This window comes from Desmodus rotundus, chromosome 3, assembly GCF_022682495.2.
Source record: "Desmodus rotundus isolate HL8 chromosome 3, HLdesRot8A.1, whole genome shotgun sequence".
Taxonomy (NCBI): Eukaryota; Metazoa; Chordata; class Mammalia; order Chiroptera; family Phyllostomidae; genus Desmodus; species Desmodus rotundus.
This window is the reverse complement of record NC_071389.1, coordinates 3,451,216-3,478,284: the sequence shown is the minus strand read 5'-3', so window position 1 is coordinate 3,478,284 and position 27,069 is coordinate 3,451,216. Positions and strand designations below refer to the sequence as shown.

Genomic DNA, 27,069 nt, shown 5'->3' with positions numbered 1-27,069 from the left:
TTTATTAGGAAACTCTATAAATGTCAGTGGTGCAATTCATTTTTATTAATTTTCTAAAATGAAATTAGCAGTGGCGGCAGCAAACAGAAGTTGTATTGCCTTCTCATTCAGCAGAGTATTGGTGCCATTAATTCCTTAATACCAGGAGGCCAGTTTGTATGAACTCAGCAGTTAACTGCACCAATTAATTTCAATCGTAGAGATGGGCGGAGGGATCCAAACCCGACTCAACAACTAATTTAGGAAGGTCCTTGAACAACCGCAGCAACTTTTCCTCCTCCTGGGACAAGCAGCTTCCGAGTGTAAACGGAGTAGATGTGATACTGGAGGCAACACTCCACCTCCAGCCCCTGCATCCAGGAGGAAGCCGCCCTTCCCAAACCTGGAGAGATTCTGGCGCACGCTTTCTGAGGCCGAGGCCTACAGCGGGCCCAGGAAGGGCCCTTCGCTGACAAGAGGAACTGTGACGCCCCTGCAGCAGCGCAGACCCTCCCAGCATGCAAAGCAAGGTCACAAATATTGTATTGTTCAGTCCTCATAATGGCCCAATGAGGACAGGGTCAGTATCGGCTCCACTCCACACATGAAGAAGAAAAAGTGGGGCTTTTAAAAGGGCTGAAGTGACTTCTTAACACCACAAAGCTGCTCAGTGACAGCCAGGTTCAGACTCAGATGTATCAACATCTGACATCCACACTCCTTCTCTTTGTCACACCCCCCCTTATGCCTCAGGACAGGAAGTCTCTTGGCTCTAACTATACTCCAAAAAGTCAAGTGAGTCAGGCATGACGGTGAGTGGCATTCACTGCTCATCTGGAACCCAAATTCCAAAGGCTGAAACAGGAGGCAGAACCTTCCCGCCCCGACAGGTCCAACTGGCCGTCAGACAGTGGCTGCAGAAGAGTTCCTGTCGGCACGTCTGAAACCAGCTGGCTGGCTGGACTCGGCCCGGAGGTCCCCCCTTCTGGCTAAACAGAAGTTCTTCCCTCCCACTTAGACTCCAGGAGCGTCTCGCCAAGGAGTGAAGGGCACACGGCAGGGCTGGAGGCTGCTTGCGAGGAGAGCTGCTGTCAGGAGTCAGGGAACAGTGGAGAGGCAGAAACCAGACAGGCCTCCTTCTCTCCCAAGAAGTTGGGGCAGTGGTTCTCAAAGCAAGGTCCCAGGTGGGCCACACCCCTCATCACCTGGGATCTTGTTAGAAACGTCAGACAGTCAGGCCCCAACCAGACCTACTGAATGAAATGCCAGGGCTGAGCTCCGCATGCTCCCCGCTCGAGTCTGGGAATAACCACCGTGGAAGGAAATGCCCCCAGAAGAGAAGCAAGATGAATGGGCCAGGCTCCCCACAGTCTGGGATACGGCTGTGCTCACCGAATAGTAAACTGTGTCACCCTTCACTCTCCACCCAGCCCCCACCCCACAGCCTAAGGAGGAATGTCCCTCCCGGCCCCATTCTTACTGGGCTTGGCCAGTGGGCTTGTGAGCAGATGTGACACAGACGCCACATGCAGCAGGGCTTTCCACTGTGCCTGCATGGGTTGCCTGGGGCTTCTAAGCCTCTGCCATCCTCCAGGAGGACCAGATGTCCCAGACAGTGAACAAAAAGATGTGTCAAGTGCTCCTGAACCCACCCCAAAGCCATAGCCAGCCCAAAGACCTGTGAGAAAGACATGAAGGTCTATTGTTATAAGCCACAAAGTTTGGAGATGGCTTCTTACATTGCATTATCACAGCAAAAGCTGACTGTTACAAACCACCTGATTTTACAGCAAGGGAAAGCATGGCCCAGAAGGCTGAGAAGAGGAGGGCACACTGTGGCATTCAGGAAAAGCTGCTCAGAGCCAACCTCTACCCCCACCCCCACACCACCAGGAGATGTGGACCCCGGGAAACAATCTCCCTTTCCTCAATGTCCTCTGACCTCTCTGCAGAAATGGCTGCCCCATCTGAAGGATGTTAACCACTAAAAACCTAAGTCTGATGGAGTCATCTTTTAAAGTGCCTTCTAGAATGAGTTGACATTCTAGGGGACAAGACCCTCTTCCCTCCATGGCTCAGAAAGGATGAATGGGTCAAGCTGATGGCCATGGGGACAGAGGACAAATGCCACCCCTTTCCTAGTTAACAAACCTGGAAAATATGGCGCTTCTTCCCAAAGTGGGTCAGACTGGGCATTCTACCTCTTCAGTTCAGCACACAGCCCAGTGCTCCTGTAAGCCTCGCTCTTGAAACTAATAAACACCTGGCCCTGTCACCACTGACAGAAAAGCTATGTCAATTGGAAGAGAGGAGCCACATGTTTCTGAAGCTCTAGAATGTAGCCTACCAGCACATAAAAAGCTGAGAGCTGGAGAGGAGAGGAGAAACTGCCTTTAAAATGAACCCTAAATCTTGATTTCACCATTCTGCACAAAATAATATCACCAGCACTGGCAGAACACAAGTTGCGGTGTCTTCACTGATTCCCTCTCCTCCCAGTGGGGAGGGCGGGAGAAGCTCAGTGCTTGTGGCCGTGGGCAGGTTCAAGGACGCTGACTACACAGTGAACTGCAGACTTAGCCACCGCTTCCGATTTGGGAGCTCTTCTCCCCACCATCAAGAATAACGTGACTTTCAGTTTGTAAAACGCATTGAGATGAAAGCAGGCAGTTTAGGTCGTTGCCCTTTTAAAAAAGTAAGTTTCTAGAAAATACTGGTGGCAGGTGGGCATGCTCCCAAAAAGCAACACCCCCTGACATTCCTGCCCACCAGGGCTGTCAGAGAACCCGGCAGAGGGCTCAAGCGTGAAGCCGCCAGGTTCAAAGTCCCGACCCAGGTACCAGCAGCTATGTGGTTTTCAATCCACCACCTGCAGTCACCACCATGGTCTCAGGTCATCCAGTGAGGCCTCAGTGTTACGAGCTATCCAACAAAACGTGGCATTTTCAGCTTGCCCATGAATTGACGGGCCCAATCAGGTAATCAATGAAAATCAACCCATTCACTGTACATATCTGAAAAACTGCAAGAGCTGGGGCATTTACCTTGTCTTAGGGGATGTGGTGAGCCATTCTTCGTGTTTCTCAAATGTTATCAAATAAGCTGCAATTTCCTGAAAGAGAAGAATAAAGAGATAATAACAACAATTAGCTCATGTTGGATCCAGAATGGTAAGAAAACTTCGTTGTTCCCCAGCTGCTTTCTCCCTTTGCGAGGCTGGAACCCATCTCTGCCAGGAAACACTCGACTTGACTGCGCTTCTATTTTGATTTTTGTAAGCCCTGTCCATTCAACCTGCCTCACAATAGTAATCAAAGCACTGGGTTTCAAAAGATGAGTCAGTGGCAAGGACAAAGATATTTATTTCTCCATGGGTGGAAAACATCAGACACCATTTCAGATTCTAAATGTCATTAATTTAAGGAGGGAAAAAACGCATGCTAACAATAGGTCTCCACTCGTGCAAGATTGTAATTGGAAAGTTCGGTCTGTCTTCCTCTGAAGCTGGACTAATCTTTTATCATTGTCACAGGAGACAGTGCATTCTCTCAGCTTGATTCCCAACCCCCTGAGCCAAATCACACAAAGATTAAAATGAACCAATAAAGCCATATCCCAGAGAGAGAGTCAGAGAGAGACAGAGAGAGAGAGAGGGAGAAAGTTAACCTTTTGCACTACTGATAACTTAATCTACTGAGCTGAGCTCCAGAAAGAAGAGCAATGTCAGCAGAGTTTAAGGCAAAGATGGAGAAAATGTGGGCACCTGAAGGTAAATTAAATATTTATAAACACAACAACATCGCTGCAGATAGAATTACTGATTTATTAATAATTTCCATGAAAAGCTAGTGGGTGACATCAACATAAGTCACTGCTCCAGCTCAGAGGCATGATATGGCCCATTACTTCCAGCCCCAAACAGACCTGCTAACGTGAAATTGGCAGGGACTGTAAGTTAAATTAAGGTTGCGGCAGTACACATTTCCCTTGATCTTGGTGATGATACAACACGGAGCTGCTGCCCTTCACTATCGGGAGCATGCAGAGAAGAGGCCCCGGTCTGAACTCTTTCTGTAGCCACAGGTCCTGGGACAGCACTCCGCCCACAGGCTCATGGCCTTCCTCCATATCAGCCTCCCCTGGGCTTGGGCACAATGCAGTTGCCACCTGTGACCTCAGATGCTAAACTTGGCTTTGAAGAAAAAACAGAGATTACCACCAAAATCAGGTAAGCAAAGCAGGTTAAAGTGGAAAATGCCAGCCCAGCCACGCCGTGAAGTCCACAGGCCCCGATGGAGATCAGTGTGTGATGTGATTGTGGAAACCAGCTGCTCCCACGAGGTAGCCAGTGACCAGTAACATGGAGCCCTGGCCACCTCAGTCTGGAAGCAGAACCTGTGGCAAACACAGGCTTGCCTCACTGAATGGGTTTCTATCCTTGGTTACAGCTAAAGAGGCTAATCAACTAGCACACTGTTTCCTCACATACCTGGGCCTTTCATATTCTACTTCCTCTCCTTAGAAAATGCTTTCCCTAAGGTCTCATGAGAGAGAGGCATCAGATGGGTTGCCTGCCCATCCCGTGTGCTCCCATGGTGCCTGGCGCCCTTCACGAGTGCAAAGGATGGATCACTGTGCATCCTAATTGCTTGTTTACTTGGGTAGCATTCCCCACTGGCCCATGAGCTCCTCGAGGGCAAAAAATATGTCATCACTGATGTATCCCGAGACCTAACAGTGTCCTGATACATGTTTGTCCAGCAGATGGATTGGATGGCTGGGTGGGCAGATGGATGGGAGGAGGGAGGAGAAGAGCAGGCATTATAGGGATAAATGTGCATATGTAAGTGAGTGAGGGTCTGTGTGCATGTATTCTGAATGTGTTGTATGTTTGTATATGTTTATCACTGAAGACAGTTGAAGCAAGAGTTTAAATGCAGCAAAACTGCTTTTCCTGGTGTACTCTGGCCAGTGACTTCACTGAGTGACTGTAGGGAGGTGACATGCTACCACAGTGAAGCACATGTGATCCAGAAGCAAACAGACTGGCACTGGCTGCCAGCTCTGCCACCTTTTAGCTGCCAGATCCTGAGCTCATGACTCAACCTGTTTAGACCTCAGTTTGTTATGAAACTGAGCTATGAAACACTTGGGCAGTTCCAAGGAGTGATGATTCTTAATACACATACTACATCCAGCAATGCCCGCAACCATATCTACTATTATTGTTATTATAAGGTCTACACGGTGTGAGCCACCTGTCCAGAAGCCGGTGATGAGGTAGCAGGTACCAATGGTCCATCAGAAGTTGCCAGTGCAGCTGGACTTACTTTCATTGATCCCCGCCCTCTACCCTCTACCCCCCGTGCCCACAATGAATGGTAATGTCACAATGGCTGGTCTGAGTTAGCTGCAGTAACCCTTCCATTTGTCTACGGTGCCCACTAGGTTTCACAAAGCACTGAGGGCAGACAGTGGCTGGAGCCAGGAAGTGGCTAACTAAAGCCCGTGTGTGTATCAGTCCACCTATCTGAATTTTAGGAGGCTTGGTATCTGAGAAATTGTCTGTGCCAACTGGAACCCCTTGGATCCATGTCCTTGCCCAGGATCACGCTGAGAGCTAAGGGACCCCCTGACCTAGAGGATGAGGACACAGTGCATCCAAGCTACCTCCAGATTTATCACAGTGCCCCAATGACCCAGACACCCAAATACCTTCACAAACACCCCTCAGCCAACCCTCACCCCAACCCAGCAGAATCCTCCCACTCCAAATGCCCTTCACAGAAAAAACCTTCCTGAACCACTTAATGCATTCCAGGTTTATTCTGCAAGTGTTTACTGAGCACCTACTATATGCTAGTCAGTAAACAAGACCACTATGCAGGCTGCCCTGAAAGAGCTCATGGTCGAGCAGCCTGGAGAGAAGCCACTATACCTGTTCAAGGTTAGCACTCTGGCAGGGCCAGCCATACAGTCCAGAGCCAGAGCCTGTGACCAGAGCCAGCAGGTCATCAGAGTCTACTGAGCTGCTGTGAAAGTAAGCAGAGGCCGCAGGAAGTCACATTGACTTAGGAACTACCTTTGAGCACTCCCTCCCACCCCCAGACCACAATGATACCCCCACAGAGAGCCCCCTTGGTAGACCACCCAGCCCACTTCCAAGCAGCCTTTCTGAGCTAAGGAAACACAATGCCTTGAGCCAGGCTCCACACTGTCCTGCTCAGGTTGGCTAGGCCCTGGTGCTGACCTCTGCCACCAGGGAATGTCACCACACTGCTGCCTGGCTCCCTACTGGCCTGGGCATGTCTCAGTCACGGGTCTACTCCTAGACCCATGCTTCCCAGTCTTCCCAGCCAATTTCCTTCACCCTCATCTCGGGTCACCTCGTCATCAGGTGGGCAGACCACGGGCTGAACCCTGACTTCCCAAAGCTCAGGAGTGGGTTGGGAGAGAGATATGAGCATGCCAAAGAACCACACAGAATATTTAGATGCTGAACAGTGTGGAGTCAAGTAAGAACCATCCAAATTCAGAGCAGGAAGGTAAGAAGAGTACCCTGGGCTGAGAAGAGGGATGACCACGGGATGAAGGACATCACTGCCTGTGTCATCACCACCACCTCAATGGCTGACACTGGTAGAGGGGTGCCTAAGGCCGATTGTTGCTCTAGGAGCCTGTGGAGGATAACCTCACATTGTAATCCTCATCAAAAAGTATGAAATAGGAATCATGCCCATTGAACAGGTGAGGCCCAAGGTCACAGGGCTAGTCTCTATAGAACAAGGACCCCAATGCATGCAGAGTGGTTCCAGGGCCCACACTCTCCACTGCTGCTCTGAATTTCCTAAAGGATAGCCATGACGTGTTCAAACAGAGACAAGAAAAACTGCAGGTGGAAGACCATGCTTTCCCCAAATGGCTGACAGCCTCTTGCTCCCCACGGACCTAGAGTAACATCACCACCCCACCTCCCTTCAGGGGACCAGGAGGAACCAGACAGAGCTGCCATGAGCAGAAGCCTCTCCTTCGAGCAGGATCAAACCTATTTCTACCCCCAAACCCTTGTATGATTCATCTCCTTCAGGCAGAGGGAAATTCCTTCCATCCATGAAACCTTTGCTTAAGACAGACAAAATAACAGACCAGAAGGGAGGGCTGTATGACAGGAAAAGAGGTTTGGAAAACAAGAATCGCAGCTCCTTCCTGGGTGGCCTCCCTCTCTCCCCAAAGCACCCCCAGCCTAGGGCTCCAAAGAAGGTGGGTGGAAACACAAGTCTGATCTATCTCCTTTTTACAGCACAGGAAATCGAGGCAAAGAGAGCAGAAGGGACTGGCCCAAGGCCAGCGTGGTTGTGGCTGACCCCAGGGCCCCTGGTGCCCAGTATGTGCATGATTTTCCCACTTGCTGCCTCTTGAACCCAAGTCTGGCCCAGAAAATCCACAGAATACTCCAACAGGATGAGAGTGTGCCCCAAGAAGTGAAAACAGAGACAAACAAAAATGTGCACATGGATGTTCTAGCAAGTCTTGTCACAACAGCCGAAGCGTGCAAGCAGCCCAAGTGTCCATCGGCAGATGGGTAGGTAAACAGAGTATGGTGGGTTCTTATAACAGAATGTTGTTCATCCACAAAAAGGAATAAAGTCATCATACATGCTACATGGATGAACCTTGAAAACATGCTGCTGGGTGAAAGAAGCCAGACACAAGGACCACATACCATGCGACTACATTTCTACGGCACGTCCAGAACAGGCGAGTCCACAGAGACAAAGGAGAGGAGTGGCTGCCAGAGGTCGGAGGGAGAGGCGTGGGGAGTGATGCTAATAAGGATGTGTTTCCTTTGGGGTGATGAAATGGCAGGAGCTAGACAGAACTGAAGGTCACACAACATTGTGAATGTTCTAAATGCCACTAGTGGCAAATTTCGTGTGTAACTAATTGCAATAAAAAGGAAGAAGGGAGTGTGGCCAGCCTGCGAGGTGGGGCTCCAAGACGAAGAGCATGCCAGCCCTCCCTGCCTACAAAGAGGGACCCTGGACTTGCAGACTTCGCCCAGCTCCCTGGGTCCCAGAGCATCTCTCCCTTCCTGGATCCCAAGCCCTGCGTCAATGCTGAGGAGAATAACTGGACTGTCAAGATGAAGGAATTCACTGCACGTTCCAAAGCAAAGACTGTCCAGCTTGCGGATTTTAAATGTTTAGTTTGTCCTTTGGATGCTCAACTAGAAAAACCGCCGCCAAGCCCTGATGTCTGTGTGTGGCAGGGGAACAAACTGGAGGAGGCTCCCAGGCCCCTTTGATCTGCTTGGTCCCAGGGAAGCAAGTGGGCCCCTCCCCAAGACACTGACAAGCCCCAGCACGAAGGGCAGAAAGGGCAGGACCCAGGGGCAGCACAGCTCTGCCTGTGGCATTCGTGCCTCATCACACGCCGTATCATCACGCATCGCCACCACCCACAGGCATGCCAATCACCCACCAGATGGGGCTGGGCCTGTCTGCCCCAGGCTGATGCGTTTGGATGGAGGACTGCAAAGCCCATCTGGGGTGAGCCAGCAGTGGGCAGGCAAGGTTCAGGAGACCCACGCGGAGGCTGCCCCAGCGACTAGCAGGTGAGAATGCATTGTTGTGCCACCCTGGCTTCTCGTGGCCTTTTCCACCTCAGCCCCCATACACTGATTCTGCCAACATAACCCGTCCAGCCCTGTTCACAGACCATCTCCTCCAGGGAGTCTTCCCTGATGCCTTACTCCACAGTGACCTCCAGCTTCTAGAACCTCCTTGGCAGTGGTTACAACACTCCTGGACCCTTAGCTTTGTGTCACTAGGATTTGTGTGCATGGTTGGTGCCCTCCTAGATTCTCAGTATCCAGGGAGGCTCTGGGTCTCAGTTCCCACATCCCGAAGAGCCCCAGTGAGATCCTGTGTGCAGAGATGACCGTTGACACAGATGAGGGCTGAACGAAAGCACACAACGTTCTCTTCTAATGGATGCAAACAGACAGAACCTGTTTCTGAGGCAATTCTTGCTGCAGTTAAGGCTGGAACCCTACACAAAGAGGTGAGCACCCCCATTCAGAAGGCAGCCCCCAGCCAGGCCCACAGCACCAGAGCAGCACTGTCCCCTAGAAACGTGATGTGAGCCACAAGCGCCAACCACGGAGTGATTTTACCACCACCAAAAGCTACGTTTAAAAAAATTAAGTAAAAAGAAGCAGGAGAAATTAATATTTAAAATATATTTACTAATATACTTTCTACTTTAAAACAATGTATCCAAAATATGATTTCACTAACTAAAAAAAGGGCCACAAGCCATTTTGCACTCCCCTCCACACCACGTTTTCAAACTCTGCCATGTGTTTTCCATGTACGACCCACCTCAGTTCAGAGCAGCCGCATTGCAGGTGCTCCACAGACACACGCAGGCGCCATGCGGGGCAGGTGGCTCTGGATGTAAATAACAGAGGAACCTCCGGAACCAGTGTGCCACGTGCAGCCAAGCCCTGTGCATGCCCATGGCTGGCACAGGGCCCTGGTAAGAAGGCAGGTGTGTGGCAGCAAAGGCTGCCTGGGATGCAGAGCTCCTGTCCCACTGGTCCACGTCAGAGTGTAGAGCAGTGCCCTGGCCCTGGTGTGGGCAAGCCTGTGTTTCTCCAGGAAGGGTGTGGGCTTCTCAGAGGGATGGAACACCCCTCCATCTCTCAGCCCAAGCTGCTGTCACGTTCATTCCCTCTCCAGAAGAAGAGACCCCCTGCAGACACCCCACAGAAACACCCACCCAACCCTGGAGAAGTTCCTGGCACAATTTCCCGTACAACCGCCCTCAGACAAAGGACAGGAGTCCCTTTCCTTCCATCGTCCTCAATCGGCTCTCCTGGTGCGGCCCATCCTCACCCCGTCTTCAAGGCATGGGTCCAACTTCAGGGAGAGGAGGGCCAGTCTCCAGGGGCCCACAGTCCTTCTTGGGACAAACTAAACAAAACAACAAGCTATGTTTTGTTTTTTATTCCCCTGAGTCCAAGTAGTAAAAATATTTGTGGGCTACATAATCTCAGATACTTTGCTCCCAAAATTGGATCTTTCAACCAAGGGATAATTTTGTAAAGTTTGCTTTTTATGAGAGTTCTGCACAAGGGTTTTATCTGTAGGGACGAAAGCTGGGTGGGAAAAAAAGCCAGGACTCTCCTAGCAGCTGGACCCCACATCTGCTAGAGCCACAAAATGCAATTATATTACTCCCAAACGAGAAGTAAAAATATCTTGTTTCCAATACTCTTGGTTTTAAAACTCATACATAATGTCCTCTGGGTATTTCTAAGGTGCCAGATCTCCAGTTATGTACTTTATTAGGGATGTGTGAATGTCATATTAATGACTTCTAACCAACATGTTTACAGTGGAAGCAAGTTTTCCCAGAACCCACCACTCACTGCACTTGACAAAAAATAATTGGCCTTGATTTAAGTGAGCGAGTAACCATTCCGTACCCAGCTGCCAGCAGCCCCTCTCACCTGCTTTCTCCCCGACCCACGCATAAAGCTGATGGGTCTTCTCCTCTGAGATAAATACTCCAACCCTGGGTCCAGCAGTGCAAAGTCCCCTCTACATGTCCCTGTTCCCACCCATTGACATACTTCTGAGCACCTAACAGACCAAGACAACACCCTCTCTCTACAAGATGTTCTGGGTCCCCACCCACAGGTCCAAACCAATGCCCAAATCGTGCCTTCCAAATAATCAGCTATTGTTCTAAACAACTAGCACACAGAATAACAGTTTATACATCTTTGCTAGGGGTAGCAGAGCTCTACTCTGATCCACGTGTCTGGAGAACTTCCTACAAAATACTAGGTAGCAATTCAGGATAAACTCCTAACAGCCCGGACATGTAACATAAAGCCTGGCCCAGCGGCTGTCTGTTCTTCAGACACAGTAAAGCACTCTCACGACCAACACACTGCCAATTGGAGCAGAAACAATGAGCCATCATAAGAACAAAATTTGGAGTAAAATTCAGGTGAGAGGCAATCCAGTTAGTCTTTCATTCATTTCATTACTCACTCATTCATTCAATCATTCAATGAATTACTGAGCATCTACTATATGCCAAGCTCTGCGTGAAACCCTAATAATACAAAGAGGTGTGAGTGATGGTCCTGGGGAACACAGCTGAGAAGGCAGACAAGATCCAGGGCTAGTGTGTCAACTGCAAAACAGACAATGGGCGCTAAATTAGCAGCACGAGTGATGTGCTCGTGCCGAGAAGACAAGCAAAGGTTGCAGCAAGGAGCTAACATTTCAACTCGGTCTTGAGGACTGAGTAGGAGGTTGCCAAACTGACACACGTTCAGGGCATCGGGGAAAGGAAACAGCATTGCAAAAGCAGGAACATGGGAAAAGCAAATATGTATGGGGAGCTTTGAGTCACATGAAGCAGCTGGAGTCTGCTGGGCAGAGCTGAAAAGGGTAGGGACTAAAATGCGAGGGGAGTGGAGCCTGAGCCACAGGAGCCTGTAAAGCTCTGAAGCACAGGGGAGACACTAAAGCACTGTGCTGAGGGCCCATGGTGGAGAGGAGACCACGATGGGACACTGTGATTACAGCCCAGGAAAGAGACTATGAGACCTGGACTGTGACAATGAAAATGAAGAGAGTAGAACAAAGCTGAATTTTTTTTCAAAAGTGAAATAAATGGGGCTTGCAAGACAATTGGCTGCAGAAACTGAGGGATAGTGAGGCAGTGAGAACACCTCCAAAGCAAAGGAAGCCCAGGGCCAATCTGCCCAAAGATGCGTTGGCTGGGTGCATACAGTACCTGTCCCCATTCAGTTTATCTGTCAATATGTAAAGATTGGGAGGCTGAAATTCCCAGCTTCTCCTGCAAAACAAGATCTGGCACCTCTGGGCCCACATCCCTGCAGAGCACACACTGGCTGGAGCTGTGGAGCGGCTGCCCCTTTGGGTGGCACATGCTCCCAGGTGGCCACCTTCCCCACCTGGCTGGCTGGCTTCACTCACCTTACCTGGTTGGACAGTGCAGGCACATGACTCTATGGCTCCTACTCTGACGTTTCCAGATTGGAAACTGAGTTCATTGCAAGACCCTAACGATCCAGGTTATCCAGAAATACACCCATTTAGAGCAACAGGCGGAGCAGAGAGACATGTAACCAGAGCCCTCTCTGTCCCTTCATAAAACGACATTTGCTTATTGAGCTGTTCTCAGGACTGCCCAACTTGTATTTCAAAAGTGTGCCAGTTGCCCATTTACTATCTTTTCATGCTAATCTCACCCTTCTGTGTTCTGCTTTGTGACCCGGAAGCTGGGCCCTGTAAACATTTCTCCTGTCCCACTCAGCAGAATGGGAAGCCTCATCAACAGAGCAACGAAGTGACCCTGCAAGGTGACAGTGGCAAGTGGACACCTCCCTCCTGGTTTCCACCCTCTATTGTCACCATCGTCATCATTATTTACAGCAGGTGCCCAAGGGCCATGGAGATGAGCTCCATGATCCTCAGGGTGCACTCCCTGCAGCCCACCCTCAAGCAACACTGAGCCCCTGCTGCGGACCCACTGCTCCTGTGCCCTGTGGCAGCCAGCGCCCTGAGGTGGTCTGAATTCCAGCCTATGGGGTGCAAGGACTATTCTATTCCTTAGTTTATTGGTTGTCTACTCTTCTTCAACCTAGAAGAGTAGCGTTCTTAGAAATTTCTTTCACTCCTATTAGTGGTCAACCACCTTTTACTAGTTAACAATTTCTCATGCTAAATTTTCTCTGTTCAAACATCCAACATGGTTTCTGTGACCTGTCTGGACCCTGACTGATACAAGGATTGTCCACAGCCCTGAGGGTACTTAACATCCTAGAATACATGCTAAAAAGTACAGGGGATGGAAAGACCAGGAGAAGAACAGGTGTCAAGGGAAATATCCGAATGACACCAGGGAGGAGTCCCCAGCAAGTCTCCTCTGTGCCAGCCGGCCACACAGTAGTGTGAAAGGCGGTGGGAAAGTGTGCATCCTGCACTTTAATCTGTGAGAAGAAATAACCCGCCTCTTTGGGGAGATAAAAAGCATTTCTTGTGGAGTAATAATAAAAAGTTACTCCATCTCCTTCAGCTGCATGACATAGGGCAAGGAATTGCCCTTTCCTCCCCTGAAATAGGGAGCAACACATGTGTCACATGAGGTAACGTGTGCAGACTCCTGGCCCATAGAGGTCACTGAGTTAAAACCTCTTTTAATCAGCTCCACTGGGGTACAATTTGCATACAGTAAAATGCAACTCACTTCAAATGCACAGCTCGATGAACATGAACAAACCCACTCTGTCTCTACTGCACATCAAGACGGGACGTTCCCAGCAGCACGAAAAGTGCCTTCCCAGCCCTGTGCAGCCAGTCAGCCTCCAGGGATCTGCCTCTGTCGCTGAGGACTAGTGTGGCCTGTTCTAGAATTTCACACAAAGGAAATCATACAGTGTGTACTCCCTTGGGGTCTGCTTCATTCATTCAAAGTCAAGTTTCAGAGATGGACCCGTGCTGCCATGTGAATCACTAGCAACCCATTCCTTCCCACTGCAGAGAATAATTCACTAGATGGGAATGTCATAATTGGTTCACCTGTTCAAATCTTGAGTAACGTCTGTGTTGTTTCCAGTTGGGGGGCTGTTACAAATAAACTACAATTAACATTCATTTACACATCTTTGTGTGGACATACATTTTCATTTTTCTTTGGTGGAAATTTAGGCATGGAACGTCTTGGTCATGTGTTCAGTATGTGTTTGACTTTATATGAAACTGCCAAAGTGTTTTCCAAAGTGGCTGCGCAGTTTTATAGCTCTGTCCAGAATGTGTATGAATTAAAGTTGCTCCACTTTGCCAACGTTACTCGACCTTTGCCAACACTTGGCGCTGCTGGTTTTTTCAATTTTAGCCATTTTAATGGGTGTGTAGTTAACTCATGAAGTTTACATTTGCTTTCCCTTAATGACTGAAAATATTTAACATTTTCCATGTGCTTATTGACCATTATATATCCTCTTTTGTGAAATCTGTTTTAATTGTTGCCTAATTTTTAATTAGGCTCTTTGTATTGTTATTGTTGAGTTATAGTAGTTCTTTTTGTATTTTGGATATGAGTCTTTCATCAGGTTTGAGCATCATTTTCTTCCAGCCTCTGGCTTACTGTTTCATTTTCTTCAAGTCATATTTCAAAGAGCAGAAGTTTCTCATTTTGCTTAAGTCCAATTTATCATTTTTTCTCTTCCTACCCAATTTAAGAAATCTCTGTCTACTCCAAGTTCTGTGCTTTTTATTCGGGATGTTTAGACTGTTTGTATTTAGTGTAATTACTGATGGGGTCAAGTTTGAACTGACCATCACGCCATTTGTTCCATTTATTCTTTGTCCCCGTTTTTTCTTTTTCTTTTCTTTTCTTTTCTTTTGCCTTCAGCTGGAATAACTGATTTATTTTTAGTGTTCCATTTTAACTCCACTGTTGGCTTAGCAGGTTTGCCTCTGTTTTATTTGTGATTGCTCTAGAATTTACATTAGAATTCCTTAACCTAAAAGAATGTACCTTCAAATAATATCATACCACTTCATGCATATCATTAGGGTGGAAGGGGTACTTTCCCTTCGCCCCCTCCATCATTCCTACTATTGCTTGCTGTCATGTATTCCACTTCTAGATATGTTATACACCCCGATGCAGTGATGTAAGTGATTAATTGCCTCTGAAGCAAATTAAAAATGAAGGCGATATATTTGCCTGCATATCTACCATTCTCAGCACCCCTTGCAGTTTGGTACAGCTTCAGGTTTCCCCTGGGGCCACTCTTCTTCACATGAAACTTCCTCTAACATTTCCTGCAGTGCAGGTCCCCAGGCCACCTCTGCTCTAATGTATCACCGAGTAGAGTCCTTTGCGAGTGGGCCTGAATCACTGAAAGAGGGCAGAACAGGCTCTCAACACGTGCACATGTGTTGATTTGTGTGCCTGTCTGGTTAATGGAAAACATCTTTCTCCACTTTAGTTTTTTTAAGGCAATTTCACTGCATATGGAATTCAAGGCTGACTGGTTTTTTTATTCTCCGCACTTAAGACCTTTCATTCCATTGTCTTCTGGCTTGCATGACTTCCATGAGAAATCTGCAAAAATTCTTATCGTTGTTATCTGCAATGAGTCCCTCCCCCCCTGCCTGATTTTAAGGTTTTCTCTTAATCACTGATTTGATGTAATTTGATTACGGTGTGCCTTGCTGCGGTTTTCTTTGTATTTATCTTGCTTGGGGTGTGTTGAGCTTCTGGAATCACTGGATTTACAGTTCTCGTCACATTTGGAACACTGTCAGCCATTTTTTCTCTAACTACAGAGTGTCAGGCTTTGCTCGGGTATCTGTGTTACTCGTGGATCAACCTGATCCTCTCAAGACATTTCTAATTTTGTAAAGGTGGGTCTAAGCCCCACTGCTTTCTCCATCTGTACTGAGTGTCCCATGTATTTGAGGGGGGCTCTCAGTCTGGCTGGTCAGTCTGAAGACCTCTCAGTCCTGTGTGAGCTCTGGGAATTCTTCCCCTGACAGCCCTTGGGTGCTTTTAGACCAACCTTGTGGAGGGTTACTTTACACTTCAGCAGCTTAGGAGCCAACAGAGCTCTCCAGGAGGCCCAGGCAGAGTTCTGGAACACTTTCTCTACAAGGACCTCTCTTCTCTGATCTTCTGCCTTCTGCATTCTGGCCATCTCAACCTCCCCAAACTCTGTGTCTGTCCCCCCAATCAGCAAGATGACTGTACTCAACGTGGGGTATACCCCCTGAAACCACAGGTCTGAAACGCCTCCAAGCAGAAACACAGAAGAGTGATTTCAGGACCCACAGTCTCCTCTCGGGAACTGCAGTCCTACCTTGACTAGTGTGTAACATCTGAAAATGTTTATTTCACCTGTTTTGTCCAGTTTTATAATCATTGATGACAAGAGGACAAATCTGGTTCCCGCTAATCTATCAGAACAGCAGCAAAAGTCTTGCCATGAATTTTTAGATTTCCATTTTATTCTTTGAGAGGTCCACAATCTTTGATAAAGGACGTAGCTAGCCTGAGGCAACAGGGTTAAAACTTTGCGGGTGCCCCTGCAGCCTCAGAGAGAGGCTACCACAAAGCCCATGGGGATCCAGATTTTCTCAAAAGAAGGTGGGCGGGGAGAAAGTGTCCAGGGACAACTGAACACCAGTTCTGCTTTAACACCACCTGCCCTTCACCTCCACCCCGGGTGGATAAAGATGTAGACTTGCTGATCTGACACATTTGGTTCAAGAGTCAGAAGAGCCTAGGCAAGCCCAGATTGCTGTTTAAGTCCTTCCAGGTTGTTATAAATCGAATATAAAACAGAAGCAGAGTTGCAAGCACTTGGCTTCCTTTTCAAGCTTGGCAGGATTTTATCTGCACAGAAAGTGTCACTGACAGCTATATACTGCCAACTCCCATTAAGAACCAGGGACAAGGGACAAGCTATATAAAAATACCCTGCACCCAACTGGTCTTTGTGTAGCCACCACCCTTTGAGGTAAATTCTGAATTCCTGGCTACATAAATCAGAAATTTATATGAGAGCGTGTGTGTGTGTGTATGTGTTCTCTTCCTAGCAATAAATAACCCCACCCACAATGCTAAAAATTGCCACCTCTGCTCTAATGTATCACTGAGTGGAGCCCTTTGCAAGGGGCCTTAATCACTGAAAGAGGTCAGTCAGAACAGGCTCTGAATGGAGCCAACAGGGCCCCGGTGCCTCCAGAGACCGCATACAGATGGGCAGTATGCCTTGCACCAGGCCTCTCCTGCCTCCAGCAAAAGCAGAGGCACCTGGCTCTGAATAACTAAATTTCCTTGCAGAACCAACCCCAACACTCGTCCTAACCCCTCCCCCCACCCCAAATATAACAAAACTAATAAAAACAGAAGCAAGCAATCTTAAAATTAACACATCCAAGATACAGCAGAAACCATTGATCAAAACCTCCTATCTTCCCTCACAGTCGACAGTCCTGGAACAAGCCTAAGACCCCATCATGGAATCCCATTATCTGCAAAGGAAACTCGTTCCAGAGGAGAGCCATGAACAGAGGGGTTCAGGAGGCTGGCAAGGGGGAGTCTCCTCAGCTCCCACAGAGGGGCTTCAGCACTCCAGCAGAGAGGGCCATGAGAACTGCAGCTGGGGGCAGCGCCTCCCACCAGTCACAACACTGAGAATGGAATTAAGGATGAGTACAGCAGGGAATGGAGGCTCAAGAGCCACTTGGCTCCATCTGTGCCAAAGTAGAACAGAAGCCAGTCTCACATCGGAAGAAAATAGAGTCAACAAATATCTTTCTGTAAATTCTAGAACTGCCTGAATTCGGAAAACACAGGGGTTGCAGCTAAAGTAGGCAGCAAGTAAGATTAATTAGCAAATGCCTCAAATCCTTAATTCACACTTCAAACAAACAAGTTAATTGTGTAGCTAACAGAGTGTGACTTGATTATAGGCCACTGGTGGCCATTAGTAGATGAAAGGTGTTTGGATTTCATAACCCGCCTTCATAGGAGAAGTTCAGCTTAGTCACCGCCTTCATCTGCCAACACCTGTGATCATGAATCCCATGTGGCAAGCAAGCACCCCAGCTTTGAGCTTTTGCAATCTAAGAGTAAATACAAGGAGAATTCATGAATTTTCTAGAGGTAATTGTTCCACCCTGCTTTGAAGAGCAGTTGAGTCTGTTCTCAGAAGACCTTAACATATGCGGGAGCACAGCCTTCCCAGCTAACACACAACTCAAAAGGCCCGCTGCCACACTGCTCTGCAGGAATCCCTTGGGGAAAGCAGAACAGGGCTGGGCTCCCACCCACAGGCATTGCCGCTCCACCATGCACAGGCCCTGTTCTTAAAGACACAAGCCTAGGTGCAGCCGAGGTCTTAATAAAAGGACAAACAGGAGATGCTTCAGAAAACAGTTGCGGAGAAGTCTATGCCAGTCTTCCCTTTGACCATGTGGATCCCACCCTCAGAGTCTCAGATGGCGTTAAAAGCAAAAAAGAGCTCTGCCTCTTTCTTCCATCTTGGTAACGTCAAGCAGGAAGGTGAACATGAGGAGCCCACGAGCATCACCTTGTGTCACCTGAAGAGCAGCATGGGCTGCAGGTCACAGACAGTCTACCAAATGCATCCTCCCGAGAGCCCTGTGATGTGATGGCGCACACAATATCCAAACTTTCATGAAAAGGGGGCCTGCTTTCCAAAGCATCCTCACAGGCAACAGCAATAGGACTGAACTGGTCTTTTTTTCTGGGGAGGTAAAAAAGGAGATTCCAATAAAGGAGACCCTCCCCATCAACATGAGGACAGCCTACAAAGTCGGTCCCAGGGGACCCACAGCCGGCCACACCCCCAAGGGAGCAGCCTCAAAGCAGCATTCTGATCCTCACTTGCGGAGCTCCCTCTGTTCCTGGCAGGTCTGGGTCAAGCATTAGGGGAACAAAAGCCATGGACAAGACCTGGGCCTTCTCAGGAAGGCCAGGCACCCAAGTTACAAACTGACATGAGACTCAAACACCACTGACATCCCACAGAGGCTGCAGGAGTCACGATGAGAAACCAACATGTGACCGTGGGGAACGGCAGGAACGGGGCCGCTGTCCTTGGTCCTGAACTCACTTTGTGTTGCAGAGTGGCTATTTCTTACCGCAGGTTACCAGTGAGTCCTGAAACCAATCTAGGGTGGATACCATTGTTTTTTTAATGGAATTGAACAGAATGGAGTGAAGTGGGAAATAACGCAGTGCACTACAGATAGTAATGTTTCTTGAAACTTCTGTTCAGATATTTCATCATAAGTACACACATCACACATACATTTGTGGGTCCCCTCATCCTTTGGCCCTCACACTCAATGAAAAGCTTTAACCCAGTGCCAAAGGGGTTAACTGTACACTAGAAATAATGACTGTTCCTATGTCAGAGTCAGTAATGAGGATTAAATGAATTAATTTATGTAAAGTACTTAAAACAGAGCCTGGCTGAACTAACACGGAAAATGGCAGACTCATAGACGGAGAGCAGGACAACAGCTAGTAGGGGTGGGGAGGTTAGGGGTTAGAGGGATTGAGCAAAAAGGAAAAAGGACTCATGGGTGTGGACAACAATGTGGTGATTGCTGGGGGAAGGGAGTGTAAGGGAACTAAAAGGTAATGTAAAAAAAATACAATAAAATTTTTTTAATAAAATAAAATAAAACAGAGCCTGGAACTCAGTAAATGCTATACAAGGGTTAACTACTATTAATATTTTATTTTGATATAAGTTTAGATGGCAAGGATTCCGTATTACACAACCATTTAAAAAAGCCGTAAGAATTGAATGCTTATCATACAACATTGAGGAGGAAAACCAAGAAACAAAGTAACAGTATATAATCTAAAATAGGTTTTAAACATGTAAACAGGATAACAATCTCAAATATGTAATTAAAGAGTTCCCAAAATTCTGGAAGAAAATTTACTAAAATGTTAACAGCAGTTGGATTTGGGTGTGAAGATTCAGATAAATTTCTCTTTCATACATTTTCTTCAACTTTCCATTTTCCCCTACAATTAGTGTGTTTTTATAATCAGAAAAGAAACACCTATACTTCAAAGACTCTGACTCAGAATCAAAGTGGCCTTCATCTTGAGATGTGCCATTCCGCAAAGCAGGCAATAGAGCCCAACCTGGGGATGGGGAAAGCAGTACATTGCGTTTGCATAGTCACCCAAACGAGCCACGCACTGTGCTGGGATATGGCATTTCTACTTTCTGATCTTTCTATGACACTCCATTACTGCTGAAATGGGAATTTTACCAAAACTTTTTATTTACTTCTGACCCTAGGAGGGCAGAGTAACAGTGATTACCTTAAACAACCCAGAGCCTGGACTCCCCGGCTCAGGGCCTCCTGCCCACACCTCAGCCACAAAGGGCCAGTCACAGTACTGGCAAATGCCAAGTACCGAGTTTCCAACAACATCTCATGGAATCTTCCCAATAACTCCATGACATAAGGATAGTCATTGTCCTAATTGATAAGATCAGAAAACTGAAAATTTTTAAATTAAGTAACTTTATCATTCCATGTTTAGGCACCCCTTCAGAGTAAACCTTCTTTAAAGAGTGCCTAGGCTTGCTTCCTCTCACTTCTCTTCTCTCGTCCTTCATTAAGCCCATTCCCATCAGGTCTTCCTCCCCCCCGACCCCACCACCGTTCATTCCATCAAAGACAGCTCTTGCTGTGGTCACCAATGCTTCCCCATTGCCAAAGCCAGTAATAAGACCCAGTCTTGACCTCACTCGCCCAATCAGCACAATCAGCATCGTCTAGTATCACTCCCTCCTTGCTGAAACACTATCTTCGCTCAGCCACCAAGACTCCCCCCCACTTCTGTCACTCACTCATGCCTCCTTGCCCTCCTCATCCTGCCCTCTCTAAGTGGTCTGCGCCAAGCTCAGCCCGGACCTCTTTATCTCCACTCGCTCCCGACATCTCACTGAGAACCACAGCTCTAAACATCATCTCTACACTGACTGCCCCCAAACTGGCATCTTCAAGCTGACTTCTCCCCTGAACCCCAGGTTCACCTATCTGACTGGATACTAAATAATTCCCCTGAATACCTGCCAGGCACCTGAAACTGCACGTCTCACACGTGAACACACACACAGACACAACCTCTATCTCAGCAGATGATGGCTCCCCTCACCCCCCAGGGGCTCTGGCCCAACATCTGAGAGTTGCTGCAGTCTCCTCTACTTCTCATACATCTCATATTCTATCCATGAGCAAATCCTGTCACTCTACCTTTAAACTATGTCCAAAACCCAACTCTGCTCCCACCTTCCTTGCTGTCCCCTTGCTCAAGCCACCAGCACCCTGACCTGGAGGACCTCATGGTTCTGTCTGCCTGCTCACACTCCTGCTCCCTCATCACCAGCCGGGGCGAGCCCTTCAGAAGTCTCCCACCTCACTCAAATCAAAGTGCAGCCATCCAACCCTGCGTGTTCCAGCTGCACCGCCTCCCTGAGCAGTCCCCTGCCACTCTGCTCCCGCCACGCTGCCTCCTGCTGCTCCCCAAGCAGTCCCGCGTGCTGCCGCCCAGGCCTTCCCACCTGCACTTCCCCATGCCCAGAAGGGACTCTTCTCCTAGAATCCCCCGAGTTCAATTTCTCACTTCCTCTGGGTCCAGCCCAAATGTCCCCTGATCAGTGAGGCCTTCCCTAATCACTGTACAAAAGCAGCAACACCCTCTTCTATCCCCTGCCCTCCGCACCCATGTTATTTTTCTCCATAGTGTACGCCCCCGCCTGACACTCAGCAGTCCACTAGACATTGTTTTTGGTGGTCCCTCTCTGGTCCTTACCGCAACCACCCCCACACTGGGAAACAGATTTTCTCCACTTTGATCACTGCTATATCTCCAGCCCCTAGTGCTTTACCAAGATTCAATAAATATTTATTGAATGAACAAAAATAGAAACAAAAAAACCCATTCAAGGCCACCTGGCTAATAAATTCTGGTGGCACGTTTCAGACCTAGACCTTCTGTCTCAGAGCCCACACCCCTCCCATTGACATTCTCTGCTTCTGGTTGACAAGACCTGTCTCCCGACGACCTTGCAGAGTCAGAAATATCCAACCAGCACGCAGCGGAGCGGTAGCTGGTGCGAACACCCACATAGCTAACGTGACCAAATATTTTAAAATAAGAGGTTTGCACTGGAAACTGAAGGCATCTGATCAGGATGCTAATATCAAGTATCATTCAACACAGCTTGGCTGAGTTCAGCGTGGAGGGAAGGTGGGCAGGTTGCTGATCTCCACTTTAAACGTCTGCACCCGCAGCCCCAGCGAGCACATGACCAGGATCTACCCTTGGTCTCAAGAAGGTTCAGGAGACACAACGCAGGTGCGCCAGCGCAGACCCGTCTTGACCACTGGAGAGCTGGCCCACACCCCACTTCTGCCCACAGAGCTCCTGGCCGCAGCCTCCCCCTTCACAGACGGTGGGGACAGCCACCTCCGTCCTCTCTCCTCTCTGTGGTCAAGACGCCCCAGGCAGCATGGAATGGACATCTTCACACATCAGGGCCCAAATCCATTGTTTTAATTGGTCTCGGGCATTTCCACTTTCAGAGCTTCCTTCACTTAGTTGGTTTAAAAAGTCATCTCTACTTGATCCAATAGGAGCCCAGAGAATAGATAAGATAGTAAGACTAATCTATAGCATTTGTGTTTAATGGTTAGATATTAATTGGCTTTTTAAGTGTGTAAATCGGTTCATTTTCAGTCTCTATAATCTGTTCATTCTCATTAATGAAGGAGCAATACTCATCAACAGCTCTGCTCTACGCATCACCTTGTAAAACTATAGTCCATTTATTTAAAAAAAATAAAATAGATTTATCACAATTTGAAATACAGAAAGTCATTAAAATAATAATTAAAAACACAACTACAAGCACAATAAAAGTTCCATGATAATAAACTACATTTTAATGTATATTAATTCCCCTAATGATTTACTCCATACATCTTCCAGGGTCAAATCAATGTCTGCACCAAAAAAAAAAAATTTCAATTAAATTCTATTCACTGTATCTTTCAAGTGAGTCTATTGTTTGCTCTTGTTTCCTATCAGGCCATTTGTCAGTTGTTCTAGCCCAAGATTACAAATAGAGGGGACGTGCCTCATCAAGGTCAGAAGAAACACGTGTCCAAACCCTACCCAATCCCACTTCCCCATCTCTTGTTCATTTGTCATGGGTGACCTTGTTGGAGGAGGGGACCAGACAGGGGAGGCACCATCCACTCAGGCTCCTGAGCAAGCGTGGGCCTGTGGGCCCTCACCGACACACTGGCCGGCACATGTGTGCCCCTGTAGAGCCAGCAGGGACCCACCGGGGGCAAGTCCGCCAAGAGCAAGTCAAGTTGCTTCTGCCAGAGGGGCAGACTGGTGCTCAGACAGCCCCTTTTTGAACTTGCTCTTGCTCAGAAACAGTCCTCCCTTTCTGCAGGGCCCCTCAGGGGTGCTCAGAGCCAGAAAAAGCACAGGTGCTCCCAGCCCTGTGCACTAAAGCAAGTTACTTACCAAGTCTTTACCTGGCCTCAGTGATCTTTCTAGAAATCAAAACACATGGAGATGTTTTCTCTCCTTGGAAAATATTGGCTGCTACTGACAATTTGATGAGCTGGAGGGATGGATGGTGGAAGCAACTGGGGCAGACTCTCCTCCCTGTCCCCTCCCTGACACCAACAGAGAACAGCACTGCCCAGCGACGCATCTTGAGCCAGCATCCTGGTCCAGGCCTGGGTCAGAGCTGACCACGCCCTGCTGTCACCACTAGGGGTCACTATGCATACCTTCAGGTCAGGGGTAAGGCCAGGCTCTCACAGGCATTTGTCTCCCAAAGCCCAGGGAGCTTCAGAATCTGGAAAGGGAGCAGGTAACCCCAGAGTGTCAGTCTGTAGCAAAGGGCAGCTGATAGTGACAGCACCACAGAATCACACCCACTGTTTAAGTGATGAAAAACAAGTTGCTGAATGAAAAATTATTTCCTTCAGGACCCAACATGAATTCATGACGAAACACAAATAAAGCAGAAGTGACTGTTAAGACCCATGCTCTTGCCCAAAAGTCTAGAAAGTCCAGGGCAACATATGCATCCCCTTTCTGGCCCCTTCCAGGCTGTGATGTCAGGGCCTGTGGAGCCTCCTCATCTGAGCTGGTCCCTCTCACCTGAGCTGCCCTGACTGTGGTTTCCCTGTTTGACGATGGAGGGAAGGAGAGCTACTGGCAGTCCCTGAAGCTTTCACACCAGGGAGCTGGTGGTTTCAAACCCTTCCAAACCCAGAGTCTTCCCTCCTCCAAAGAACAAAGGGCACGTCCTTCTGAGCCCCCTCTCCCTGGCCCAAGCCTGGAGTTGGGGTGGATGTGGCTGGGGAAAGAGGGGAAGGAGCAAAGCAGCAGAGGCTCTCATTAACCAAGACAGCCTCCTGCCGAGGCTGGCTTTAGAAGTCTTGGCTGCACAATGCTTTTTAAAAATATGGGTGCAATTTTGGCCTGTGGTTAATACTGTTTAATTTTATTCCGTGCTGTGTCATATTTTCCCAAGCTGGGCCAAGAGAGAATGAGTCTGGAGTCTCAGCTCCAGATCTGGCTGGCCCAGCAAATCCACCTGGGTGGGCCAGTGCCCCAAACCAGAGCCGTATCAGAATACTGCTGCCCTGGCTCCCCCTGCCTACCCTGGGAAGGGTCCCAGAACAACCCCCTGACACGAGATCTAGCCTGTCGGCTGACCCACGATCCAATTCATTCATTTATTCCTTCAACAGCCATTGAACTGCCCCCCTACTCTGTGCCAGGCAGCCTGCATCCAATTTTTGGTTTGAAAAATACTATTACTGTGGTCCCAGTAGAAGGCGGTGAGGCTCTACAAAGGAAATTGCAGGTTCTAATCCTGATGCCCCCACTTGTAAACTGTGTGGCCTTGGGCAAGTCACTCAGCATCTCCAAGTCTGCTGTGGTCTGGAGGGGTCAGAGGGAGATGGCCAGACAGCCCTGCGTACAGAGCGCGGCCACAGCAGGTGCTCAGCAAGTGACTGCTGGTTCCCAGCTCGTGAGAGTCTTCCCTAGTTGCTTTGGGTTACAGGGACAATCATAAAATAAAGATGTTACATGAAATTGGACACCAGGGACCTAGTGAAGTCAAGAGTGAGAGAGGGCCCGGGAGAGTGGTGAACATCCAACCTGTCTATCTTGCTTATAGCTCTGTGGAGGCCCAGAAGCTGCCAGCTCCACGCCTCCCACTGTCCTCATGACGGAGGAAGGTCCCCATGATGGTGGAGGGTCCCCAACAGAGGAGGGTCTGTGACAGATAGGGGTGCAGGCAAGTTTATCAGGAGCTATGGGCCTAGATTGGGCCAGTATTCTGTAGCCATGAATTTTTCTGAATCCCAATAAAGTGCCTTTTACTTTATAACTCCAGATTATTTATAAATGGATTTTTCAATAAAAACAGCTCAGGACACATGATGAATGCTCTCTGGGAACTCATGCAGGGCCTGTTCATCCCCACCACCGGCGCCTGGCCCAGCAGTACATGCCTTGATCAGCCCGTCCTGCCGTTGGGCCACTGACTGGCTTCCCATACTTTCTCAGAAGCCCACAGGTAGTCACTAAACTTAAACTCCTGTTCCAAAAATTCAGATTCAACTCACTAAGCACTTACTGATATCCTACCACATGCAAGTCATCAGGCTAGGCAGGAGCTGTGCTGGAAACAGGGAATGGAAGAGAAGCAAAGATCACCTTAGGCACCTGACAATTTAGAAAAGAATATACTTGTGCACAGAACAGAACACAACACGAGGAAGCTCACTCAGGGTTAAAATGAGGGCTGGTTTTGACAGGATGGGGAGAGAAAGTATCTGTCAACAAAGACACTTCTAGCCGCAAAATTACAGAGAACCCAACCGGAAACTTAGACAAGAAGGAAAACGTATGGCCGCATGTCCCCGAGGCCTGGAGGTGGGGCAGACGGCAGCAACGCTGTCCAGGACCTGGGTGCATTCCTCCAGCAGGGCCAGCCTCTGGCCTCGGCTGCACCGCAAGGCTGCAGGTGAGCACTGCGCCTCGCCCATCATCGCACTTCCCCATCCCCGCAGACAGCACTCTCACACCCCTCTTTAAAAGCTAGGCAACACCCCCCAGGAACTCCTACACAGCTCATTGGAGGTCATTGAGTCATGGGCACTCCTAAACCAACCATGGACCCAGACTTACTCCCCAGGACTGGAGAGGGCCCAGCCTCTCCCGAAGAATCTGCCCACTGATACCTGTCAGCAAGAAGGAAAAGGGGTTACTGCTGGGCAAACTACCCAAAGTTACTCCTGCAGATAAGCTGACACTCTCCAAAGATGCTCTGTGTGACACTAGCAAAACACACACCCAATAAAAGCAGGGAACTTGTCTGGTGTGCTCTTTGCTCTATCCTTGGAAGTAGCGCAGTGCCTGGGTACTCAGATGAAAAAGTGAATGAAGTGGACAAATGAATGAGTGCTGGAATTAAGCTGAGAGACTGCCTGGGAGTAGACGAGAGAACACTCGGCCCCCTCAGGTCTCAGAACCAGGACAGCAAACGCAGTCGCGTGTGCTCCTCCGAACCCTGAGCCCCTGGGACTGCCCGCGTGGCAACTTAAGTCTGGCAAGGAAGCAAAACATTCTCTCTTAATTTCACCCATTACTCAGCCCCCAAGGCCACCCAGAGACATCTGGGAAGTTGCTGTCATGCGTCACTGATGAGGTGGGCACTACAGAGTCTGAGAGGAGGCAACGGCTTATTCACATGGACAAGCAGACCTGTGCCTGAAGTCTGATGCCAGTTCTACCACACCCAGCCAGATGGCGGGAACTGGGTAAGTTCTTTGACCTGCAGAGGCCGCTAGGGCTGTTGCAAGTACATACGTTTGCCTTGAAAGCGGCACAGTCTGGTCTATGGGTAACTAAGTCAAGGTGGTGCTCAGAGACCTGAAAAACCTGTCTCTACTTTTCTCAATGACACATCCTGTCTGTCATTAACAAGTGTGCACACATGGGCACATGTGCCTTTCATGCTCCATGTGGCCAGGGGGACAGCCCAGCTAAGATGAGACACAGGGGACAGAAGGGCCCTGAGCATCAGGCAGTGCAACCAGCTGAAGCCAGCAGGACAGAGAACGATGCTGGTAAGGCTGTTCCCACCCTCTCCCACCCCAGAAGAAGAAACGATTTATAGAGCAGGAAAAGGCAAGAGAGAGAAGATCCTGGCAAGGGTGGGGCCCGGAAAATGGGGGGCAGGGCAGGACAGGAATTGAGCAGTCAGAACAGGAACAAGTATGAAGTGAGCCTGCAGTCCAGGGCTCAGCGCCCCGACGTGAGCCAGTCCGTCCAGCACTGCAGGCCCCATTGCTTCCGTCCAGATGTGTGATGCGGACGCCCCAGCCAGTGGGGACGCCCCAGTCAGGGACAAATGCTCTG

At 48.8% G+C, this 27,069-nt stretch overlaps 1 protein-coding gene across 13 annotated transcripts in view; it reads right to left on the bottom strand.

Moving 5' to 3' along the window:
• The window catches only part of CAMTA1 (calmodulin binding transcription activator 1), a 761,376-nt gene that overhangs the window by 497,702 nt on the left and 236,605 nt on the right, over positions 1 to 27,069 (bottom strand). For 12 of the 13 annotated variants that reach the window (XM_053920471.2, XM_053920463.2, XM_053920464.2 and 9 more), the window contains one exon: positions 3,024 to 3,091. Coding sequence is in view for 11 of the 13 variants with exons in the window: in XM_053920463.2 (XP_053776438.1) it covers positions 3,024 to 3,091 (68 nt within the window). In the remaining 2 variants the exon portion in view is untranslated. Of the gene's footprint in view, positions 1 to 3,023; positions 3,092 to 27,069 lie in introns of those variants that run through there. The other variant, XR_008426389.2, reaches the window with a different exon arrangement.